This window comes from Lytechinus variegatus, chromosome 5 (assembly GCF_018143015.1).
Source record: "Lytechinus variegatus isolate NC3 chromosome 5, Lvar_3.0, whole genome shotgun sequence".
NCBI lineage: Eukaryota > Metazoa > Echinodermata > Echinoidea > Temnopleuroida > Toxopneustidae > Lytechinus > Lytechinus variegatus.
In genome coordinates this window covers 34,876,780-34,887,759 of record NC_054744.1, presented here as the reverse complement: position 1 = coordinate 34,887,759, position 10,980 = coordinate 34,876,780, and the positions used below count along the sequence as shown (strand labels likewise).

The 10,980-nt window shown below is 36.0% G+C and overlaps 1 protein-coding gene across 1 annotated transcript; it reads right to left on the bottom strand.

Annotated features, from left to right (window-relative positions):
• Positions 1-1,994: 1,994 nt before the first annotated feature.
• Positions 1,995-5,245, bottom strand: LOC121414913 (trans-L-3-hydroxyproline dehydratase-like). Its single transcript, XM_041607959.1, has 3 exons — positions 4,655-5,245; positions 3,808-4,100; positions 1,995-2,968 (listed from the first exon to the last, which is right to left on the bottom strand). The coding sequence occupies exons 1-3, from the start codon at positions 5,139-5,141 to the stop codon at positions 2,705-2,707; spliced, it is 1,044 nt and encodes a 347-aa protein (XP_041463893.1). The 5' UTR covers positions 5,142-5,245; the 3' UTR covers positions 1,995-2,704.
• Between the last annotated feature and the right edge of the window lie 5,735 nt (positions 5,246-10,980).

The following is a 10,980-nucleotide window of genomic DNA, read 5'->3' as shown; positions in this document are numbered from 1 at the left end:
GCAAGTTATGGACGCTTATAAGGTCTTGTTTTACTTTCTATGGGGATCCGCAAATTGGCAAACATGCTTCAAAATGGCTTATTTTGTGGACAACTCTCCACTTGTTTTGTACTCGATTTTTCAGATTTTCCCCATTATCTTTCAAATTGCATATTGCCCCTTCCATGAATATATGTCATGGAAAAATATAATTCACACCACATATGTCAAGGTCAGGTGGAAATGATGTGAAATATGTAAAATAAAGGGAAAAATCTGAAAATTCGTGTACAAAACAAATTGAGAGTTGTCCACAAAATCAGCCATTTGAAGCATGTTTGCCAATCTGAGGATACCCATAGAAAGTACAAGACGTCCATAACTTTCCTATTTCATAATCGATTTTGATAAAACTTTTTTTTTAATTGTTCCTCTTGTTTTACTCTTTCCAAAAAGATTGCTTCTCTTCTTGGGTTTTGGTTTCCTTTGATTATGTACAGTAATTGATCAATTGACTTGTAATTGAGCCCAAACCTGCTCAAGTATAATTCGCATAACTGACCCTTCACCAAAGCATGATAGAGGCTTTTTGAAAAGAGAGATAAATCCACTCAGAATACCACCCTGGAGGGTTAGGTAACTTGGGTGTTCAAACCTACATTAAGTGCATTTGAAAAATACACAGGTGTCTGTTGGCAATATTAATAGTTGAATTAAAAATTACAGTGATCATACATGTATATTGTCAATTTGTAATAGAAAAGGTATTTTTCAATAAAATGTATCTTTGAATATTGCAGTTACATTTATTTGTTTTTTAACTCCAAGAGCAAGATTTGTTTTCAATTCAAGGAGATAATAGTTTACCCCCCCCCCCCCAAAAAAAGAAGAAAAACAGTGCATATGTCTCTTTCTGCTATGCATCTGAGATATAAACTACCTTGACTTTTTAAAAGATATAAGAAGATTAAGCAAAGGGGGACTCGGAGGAGGGGAGAAGAAGGAAGAGGAGGAGAAGAAATAGGAGAGAGAGGGGAGAAGAAATAGGAGAGAGAGGGGAGGAGAGAGAGGGGAGAAAGAGGAGAAAGAAGAGGAGAAAGAGGGGAGGAGAAAGAGGGGGGGGGGGGGGAGGAGAAAGAGGGGGGGGGGGGAGGAAAAGGAAGAGGGGAGTTAATACAGGGTGTACATACAATTGATATACCAATACCATAAAAAATGATGAATACATAATTAGCCCTATTGAATTCTATTGTCCTGGCTCCTAACATTTACATTACTACCATGGAAAATTCTGCTCCTCTTGAAATCATTTCCATTATTAACTCCATTCCATGCAATGTATGTACATATCACTTAAAAAGGAACCTGCCATTCAGAAATCTTTTTTTTTTTCATCGGTATTACTGACGCTGGCATCACATTTAATTGACCTGTAAGAGAGTCTGGTGCCATAAAAAATGGCATACCCCGGTAGGTAAAAATAAAACAGCCTCTGGCAGTCTCACCTGCATTATGTGATTCAATATATAGCGGCAGTGCTGACTTTGAATACTACAAAATAATAATTCGCAAAAAAAAAAATGCCATTCATATGATACAATGCACATTGAACCTGAATGATAATTGACCTTGATCATGTGACCTAAGACTTGTCAGTGATAATTGATTACCCCTATGTCCACATTTCATAAATTATCCATAAACTTTGAAATCTATGACAGCAATTTAATAATTACCTCCAACATGGTCAAAGTTCATTGACCATAAATGACCTTTGACTTTGGTCATATGACCTGAAACTCCCACGAGATGTTCAGTGATACTTGATAACTTTTATGGCCATATTCTATAAAAAAATAGATCCATATACTTTCAGAGTTATATGGGTATTCAACAAATACCTCCACATGGTCAAAGTTCGTTGACCTTAAATGACCTTTGACCTTGGTCATGTGGTCTGAAACTCATACAGGATGTTCAGTGATACTTGATTACTCTTATGTCCAAGTTTTATGAACTAAACCAATACACTTATGATGGTAATTCAACAAATACCCCCAACATGGTCAAAGTTCATTGACCTTGAATGACCTTTGAGCTTCGTCATTTGACCTAAAACTCGCACAGGATGTTCAGTGATACTTGAATCCTCTCATGTCCAAGTTATATGAATCAGCTCCACAAACTTTCAAAGTTATGATGGCAATTCAACAAATACCCCAAACTTGGTCAAAGTTCATTGACCCTAAATGACCTTTGACCTTGATCATGTGACTTGAAACTTGGGCAGGATGTTCAGTAATACTTGATTAACCTTATGTCCAAGTTTCATGAACTAGGCCCACTTTCGAAGTTATAACGAAATTTCCAAAACTTAACCTCTGTTTAATATTTTGATGTTGATTCCCCAACATGGTCTACCAGTAAGTTCATTGACCCTAAATGACCTTTGACCTTGATCATAAGACCTGAACCTCAAGCAGGATGTTCAGTAATACTTGATTAACCTTATGTAAAAGTTTCATGAACTTGGTCCATATACTTTCTCAGTTGATGATGTCATTTCATAAACTTGATGTTGACGCAGCCGCCATCGCCATCGGAGAAGCGGTGCCTTTAGTCTCACTCTGCTTTGCAGACGAGACAAAAACTGGAACCTGTCCTCAATAAAATAGACAAATGTTTTTATTTCAGTATTATTTTGAGTCAACCCCTAAAAAGTCCTCTATTGAACAACAAATCCTTTTCCCAATTCATCATCGTCTTCACATATAAAGGTGCTTTCTCCTATGTAGTGCCCTTTTCCTGATATTTCAACCACAACTTCATCAAAGCGGCCCACCTTTGTCTTTTCCACTGCTTTTCCTGTGAATGTTGTTCCTGTGACCCCACTCCTAAAGGATCTAGTCTGGTCCAAATCTATCAGTCCTTTATGAAGCTGAAGAGCGATGCGGGCAGTGACACCTGACCCACAGGGGGATCTGTCAATCTGGTGGGGAAAAGTACAATTTCGTAAAAAATACAGAAGAGTTTGATCATCGTGGTAGGAGAAATAGCTGAAAAGTTAATCCGTTGTAACACAATAGAGCAAACTGGTATTGCAACATTTCGACTGCTACCTGCAAGTTGCATTGCCTTTAACAGAGACTAGCCTGTAGCAGTTGAAACGTTGCGCTACTAGTTTGTTCCATAATGCGACACCATATTAACTTCACCTAAATAAAATTTAGTTTACAACAATAATATATGATAAAACATGATCAACACAAATATTATATGTCTTAATTTTAATTCTCCCCCCAAAAAAAAAAAATATATATCCAAAATATATCAAAAAAATGATAAAAATTTGGCAAATTTTGTACCATTCCTTGCTCATATTAATTTGATACAAGATGGTATTGAGAAAGCCTGAACTTATGAACATGTATTATAATTCAAATTAATTAGTAATTCCATTAAACTAAATGTTCTCCCATTTACGAGATAAAGCGAAGTTATGGAATATTTCTATTATACTTTATTTCTATGAAACAGTACTATGAAGGAATATGCTACAAATAAAACAATGATGGAATCTTAAGATTTTCATATATTTTGTACCATATCATATGAAATTATAAAAATACATTCAATTTTTGCTTTAAGAATTAAAAATTACAGGAGAGAAACTAATGATCTAAAAAGATCATCATTCATTCATCTGTTATTCTTACTAGACTCAGGGAGACAGTGAATTAGAAAAGAATTAAACAATTCAGATTTCCTTAAAAAAGAAATATAGGTGAGAGAGGATATGACATCATAGCTTATTAAAAATCAGCTAACCTGAGAATCAGCAAAATTACAAATATTGGTTGTTGGCTCCTCGCTCCAAGTATCCTCTCCATCTGTGATAATAGTCCCGTAGAGGAAGGCGAGGTCTGGACTGTCTGGATGTTCCAGGATCACTGCATCCTTGGTTGCCATGGTAACAGCTGTTCCAGCTGCCTGGATGCTTTGGAAAGAAGATTTTCCGAGGTCAAGACCAAGTTGGTCTGCAGAGACTAAGGCATAGAAGGCACCCCCGTAGCTGATGTCAATTGTTAATTCACCATAGTTTGGTACATTCAACTTTATATCTGAGGGAAGTTGAATGAACATCATTATTTCAACAATCTCACTTGGAGTTGGTTGTATACAAAAATCCCTTCTAAAACAAACTAGAATGGAACAGGCTAAAACAGAACAGAATCGACTTCAACTTTCAAGACCTAAGTAAATTAACAGAGGATGACATTGCTTGTTGGTGTCTGGTGATAATAGCTTGGTTGGCAGGTTTGAATTTCTTTGTAATAAACTTGGTGAGTAAAATTGAGGCTTAACAGTATACGATTCAGATTTTGTCATTGTCATAATGATGATAATGAATTAATGGAACATCATGTACATGTAGGCCCAGATGTAGGCCTACATTGTCTACAGATTTCTACTAGGCTAGTTAGTTAGTTATAGTTTTTACAGTGCTCAAGAAGCTGAAGCTGGTAATAGATAAATGTATATATATATAATAGGTCTAAAGACTCTGATCTAATTCTACTGTCTGTGGAAATGTCAAGTACTTTCAAATTCAACCATGTCCATGAAATTTTCTAATCACAACAGGCTGCTATTAAAACTTTCCAGTTTCAGTTACCTGTTCTAAAAACAAAAGCAGGGGAACTCAGAAATCTCGCTCTTCCAGAAGTTTTCCTTTTGTCATCATACTCTACAAAAGACCTCACCAATCCGCAAGGGCACTGAAGATTAATTTCTGTTTCTGGAGAAACTGGTTCAACAAGTCCAAAATCAACGGCATATCTGGCCAAAGCAAGTGTTGCGTGGCCACACATTGTACTATAACCTTCATTGTGCATGAACAGAGAAGCTAAATGGGCTCTCGGGTGATCTGGTTTGACGAGGAGGGCTCCATACATGTCGTAATGCCCTCTCGGTTCCAGCATCAGTGCTTTCCGAAGGTGGTCCAGGTTCTTTCGGACGTAGGAGCGCTTCGCCAGGATCGTGTCCCCGACGATATCGGGGTAGCCGGAGGTGATAATCCGTAACGGCTCACCGCAAGTGTGCATTTCCATCGTTTTGATTTTGAACGAGCATTTTGGCACAACAGCAGCAATATCTGACATTTTGTTTGATGAGATATATCTCTGTAAGGTATTCTCTTTAAAACTGTGTACGTCCACAAACAAGTTAACGAAATTGTTAGCAGCTGTAACTTGTTTAGCGACACGTTGCGTTGTATGGAAAGCTATGCGACTATTTAATCCGTTATTATTAGATTATGGGCTGAAACCTGAACTAAGTTTAAACCAAGTTTATTTATAAAGTTTGTTCATCCGTTATGCAAAAAATTAGGGGAATTCTATGTAAAAAAATATCACAAAACTTGGATGTGGTTAATTGTGATATGACGAGACCAATATATTTTTTTTACAGGAAAACATTTATGGAACTCGATGGCTACCCATACATTGATGGGCGCGGAAGTGGGCGGGGCTTTCAAAGGTGGCATGCAGTTTGCAAAGTGGCGACTCGTCCACTTACCACTTACATTTAATGTCATTCCGTCTATCAACATTTCGTCTAACAACCATGTGGTCCAATCATCACTTCATCTAATCACAATTTCGTCTATGATCATTTCGTCTCACAATTCATTCATTTTGTACAATTTAAAGGAGAATGAAACCATTGAAACAAGATAGCTTGTGTGAAAACAGAAAAATCAAAGAAACAGATCAACAAAAGTTTGAGAAAAATCTGACAATAAATGAGAAAGTTATGAGCATTTAAATATTGCAATCACTAATGCTATGGAGATCCTCCCATTGGCAATGCGAGAAGGATGTGTGATGTCACTGATGAACAACTCTCCCCATTACTTTAGTATATATTTCACTTGAATTGCCTCTTTTATCACATCTATCGAAAGATCATGTGTTCTTTCTACATGAGGGCATGTAATACATATTTTTTTTAAATACATCATGGATAAAGAGTTTGTATCATCATTAGAAAAAGCAAAAAGAGAAATTTTTGGGGTATTTTATAGTCCACCAGAGGGAAAGTTGTTCATCAGTGACATCACACAACCTTGTCGCATTGCCAATGTGAGGATCTCCATTGAATTAGTGATTGCAATATTTAAATGCTCATAACTTTCTCATTTATTGTCCGATTTTTCTCAAACTTTCTTTATTCTTATTCTTTGATTTTTCTGTTGCTACACAAGCCTATTTGTTCCAAAGGTTTCATTCCCCTTTAACACAAAGTCCAATTACACCAAATATGGACTCAATGGCTATTGGACGAATTAACGTTCTGGTTATTAGACGGAATTGCATATTAGACTAAATTAAAGTAGACCATGTGGTGAATGGACGAGTTGGCAATTGGACGAATTGGAAATAAACCATCCCCTCTGGTGGTCTTATACGTACACTATCCATGACAACGCATGATGCCCCCCCCCCCGGCGCCGCGTCCCCCCCCCCCCTGGATTTCCCAGGAAAAAATATATTCAAAGGGGAAAAGGATCAATATAAGGGAGAAAGAAATGCAAATGGAAAGAAAATGAAAAAAAAGAGGAAAGGGAGAAAAAGGAAAGTGAAGAAGTGAAAAGAAAGAAAGAAAAAATAACTTTGCCAACGGAAGAAAAACGGGAAAGGGAAAGAAGAATACGTGAGAAAGAACAAATCACCCCGAATTAGTATGATTATAAGAAATTAAATTAAATAAAATGGACTTAATAGCACTGGCATACAGATGGAAGGGTCTGGGCCATTGTCCTAAGAACTTCTACAACCATCAAGAACAAAAAAAGAATAGGAGGAAAGAAAGAAAAGCAAAGGAAAAGTGCAAGATATGTTATTTTCTGAATATCATGTCAAAATCTCAAAATCTCTTTAGCTCAAAGTTAGATCCTCATGAAAATGAAGGTTTTTTTCTTGCTCGCTTAGCTCGCTTGGACTTACATTCGGCAACTTTTTGCCACGCACGCCATACTGTGCCCCCTCTTTTTTTCATCACGCTTGTGCTGCATATAGAGCTTCGTCCTATAATGCTCGCGCACAATCATAAAATAATCCATTTCACAGTGGCCTAGTACAAACCAAGAAAGAGATTAAAAAAAGAAAAGAGAGAAGTGTGAATATGACACCATTTTCCGAATACTATGTCAAAATTTATCAAAAAATAAGACCTTTGTAATAAAAATTTCGAATTTTTTGCTCGCTTGCATGTTTTTGTTATAAATTTTGTCTGATCGATACGCCATTTGTGGCCCCCTAATTTGTTTGGCCTCATTACGCCACTGTCTGTTCATACTATGATATGACCGGGAAATTTTTGGTTCTTGCTCCTCCCTCCCCCTTTCTGGCCACTGACCCCTGTTACCCCTCGGATGCAAAATTGCTGAAAGCAAAAGTAATGCTGCCTATACTAGCTCATCATGAGAGCAAGTCATAATTCTTAGACCAGTGTCTATCCAAGAAATGAATGAGTTGACTGAAGGAAGGTGCCGATACAACACTATCAGGAAGACATATTTACTGATCTGTTAGAGAAAAAAAAACTCAATCTCATGCAGAGAAAATTTCTTATCCAATTAACTTCATCCTGTGACCTCCTCTGCTACCAATTATTTTTTTTTACTTTCTATATTCCAGATATCAATCATAGCTCCTTCGCCTATGAGCAAGACTTGGTAGCTTGAGTTTTGTGAGGCGTTCCATACACCTGGAATTTTTTTGTAGCTCTTCTCTGCTCACTTTATATCTTTCTTTGTTTACTTATATGTATAGGCTATGGATGATCAGAACAATTTCCCTTATCTTCCTTTTCTTTTCTCCTCCCTTTCTCATCCACTCATTTATCTTCCTACCCGTTTCCCCTTATTTCTTTTATGAAACAATATCATGCCGAAAATGTGACATTTATGTACCTTTTGTCGAAAGCTAATAGACATGATAGAAGATGATATTCATAAAAGGGTGATTTTTTTTCATTCTTGTTATCTCAGATCTTCTTAATAAACTTAAGGATAATATTTGGTTGCTAAATGGCCTGTAACGATTTTCGTTGAACTGTCTTTTCTTTATAAATTTTATAAAAAAGACGTGTGAAAAAAAGTTCTGTGTCATGGTATGCAAATGATGTTTTCCCGGATTAATTTGCATATTCAATTTATAATATATAAATATATCAGGCTTTGAGAAAGTATAGTGGGAGTTATTTTTTCGAGGTTGGACTGACAATAACTATACTCATGAATATTCATAAGAGGGATACAATAACAAAAATATAGTCATTATTATTTTAAACACAAGCTTGTAGTTTGCAAAATTTCGGTGCAGTTGAGATCAGAAGGAGGGGGGGGGGGGGTTGGGGATCATGCCCCCATCCCTGTTACCTCCCGACGATAGCCCAGTCCTATATTAGGGTTAACAAACCCATGTAGGGAAGTGTCAGTTCCCTGGTTAACAGTTTGTCTTATAGTACTTCCATTACAGAAAATTGATCCCGGCTTTATATTTTGAGAGACGTTGGCTCACCAAAACAGGGGGGGGGGGGTAATAACAAATAATTACCCCCCCCCTGGATCCGCAAGTGCTGCAAACATTCCTATAAAGAGGTCCCTTTACCCTTTTCTCAGGTCAGTATATTACAAATTTCATCTCGCGCATCTCGTAAGATAAGCATCTTGAAAACCATTACGAAAATTGCTCTAAGCGTTCACTTTCCAGGTCTAAATAAATAAAATACCCCCAAATTAGAGCTTGCACTCGCCAGGCGATTGGGGAAAATGTGGATGAACATTTTTCTGGACCACCTATTGGCGAAATCTTGATCGGCCCTGGGGAGTAACGGATCTGATCACATACTACAAAGGTTAACTCTTTTAAATTCGGAACCCCCTTATAGAAATCCTGGCTACTGCCCTGGGGAAGGGATGGGGTAACCTTTAAAACGAAATTCACCCTGAACAAATTATTGTTGTAAAATTAGAAGAAACAAAAATAATTTAAACAATTTTACTGAAATATTAAGGAGAAGTCATTAAAGATTATATAATATATCTTTCCTAACAAATTGATTTATGTATTAATTTATGTTTACGAAAAATGTAATGAAAGGGAAGAAAAATAAATGTTTATTTGAATTGAATTTAATTAAGAAAGTTATTAGAATTTGAAGTCGTTGATTCGTGACGTCAAACTACGAGCATATGCCCCATTTGTTATGTAATATATAATGCATGAATTTCAATTTTGATATTATGGCTCATGATGACTAAAAAGATTTTTATTTCAGGGGCAATGGTGAAATAATATGTATGTACTTGATATTTTGAAGGATTTTTTTTAATAGAAAATGACATTTTATTGATTTTTTACTACACAATATGTGGGGAAGCTGATCGCATATGACGTCACAAAATAAATAAAACCTGATAAAAGACTTTCAAATATTTATGTATTTCCCTCAAACTCTCACCAATATTTTTTTAATTTTTCTTTCTTCACAAACTTTTTTGACAGGGTGAACTTCCCCTTCAAATGGTCTCCATTGATAAAAGTGGCATACTGCCATCTACTGTTCTTAAATGGAGAGGTTTATGTGAATCCTCATCAAGGCACGGTAATTAATCAGTTCTGCAGTTTATCCATTTTTTTTTCTTCATTCTTTGAGGACAACAGTTCGAATACATGTAATTTCATGTAATAGAATACCAAAGACCATGGGCATATTCAGGGAGATGGAACATTTTCACCGAAATATTCAATGCAATATCCTTGTCCTATTTGATGTAATTTTCACTGCGTTCTTTTTCTTCATCTGTTCAAATTATATTTTTAGCCTGGAGTATTTCTGGAAGAGCTTGAAATATTTTCAAAGAGACACAGAAGGATGATTAATTCACAATATTATGTTTATAAATGAAACATCTCTTTTGCCTATAAAATCAAATGACGTTTTCTTTATCCAGTTCAAGGGCAATGAGTTTTCTTTAAAAGTCAAGTCCACCCCAGAAAAAATATTTAATTTGAATCACTAGAGACAAATCAAACGAGCATGATGAAAAATTCATCGAAATCGGATGTGTATTAAGAAAGTTATGACCTTTTAATTTTCGCTCATTTTCATAAAAGAGCCAATTATTTACAACTCAGTGACGTGCATGATGTCCTTCATTTACTACATTTTTTCTTCAAATTTTTGAATATTATATTCCATTTTTAGGGAGGAAACTTTGTTTCAAAGGACGAGGAGAAAATTAGATCATTCCATTCAATAAAAATACAAAAGAAATAGTGACGTCATCAGACCGCTCATTTGCACACAGACCTGGATGTGCATTTAAATGTTAAGTGAAATGAAATGAAACTTAAAAATGTCATAACTTTCTTACTCTTACATCCGATTTTTCTGAGGTTTTCAGTGTTTTTTTTTTTTTTACTAAACTCGTTGCTGGGGTGAAATTCCTGTCATTTAAGTATTCTTGTTTGTGTATGTGTGTGAAAGGAATTATGTGGGAGAGGATCATTGATCATTTTTATATGTAGAATCTGAGGATAATTCAGGACTGTTTTCTTTTCTATGAAGTAACATGATCCTTCATTGCGTCATTAAAATAAGTTCGTCACTGCCACCACCATCCGTAATCCCCATCATCATCATTACCACCACCATCATCATCATCGCCATCATTATCTCCATTATCATTATCATCATCACTATCATTATCAGCATCACCACCCCCACCATCATCATCACTATCATTATCACCACCATCAGCATCATCATCATCATCATCATCACCACCACCACCACCACCACCATCATTCCTATCATCATCATCATCATCATCACCATCATCACTACCACCACCATTATTACCATCATCTATGCTGCCTTTCAAATTTTCACCATTTTAAATAAATGTTATCAACTTATAAACAAAAT

What these genes read in the sequence shown, in the direction of transcription:
- LOC121414913 (XM_041607959.1), bottom strand. Translation starts at nt 5,141, where the DNA reads ATGTCAGATATTGCTGCTGTTGTGCCAAAATGCTCGTTCAAAATCAAA. An exon ending in TGCTTTTGTTTTTAGAACAG is followed by an intron (nt 4,101 to 4,654) that starts GTAACTGAAACT and finishes AACTTCCCTCAG; the next exon opens with ATATAAAGTTGAATGTACCA. An exon ending in GTAATTTTGCTGATTCTCAG is followed by an intron (nt 2,969 to 3,807) that starts GTTAGCTGATTT and finishes TTTCCCCACCAG; the next exon opens with ATTGACAGATCCCCCTGTGG.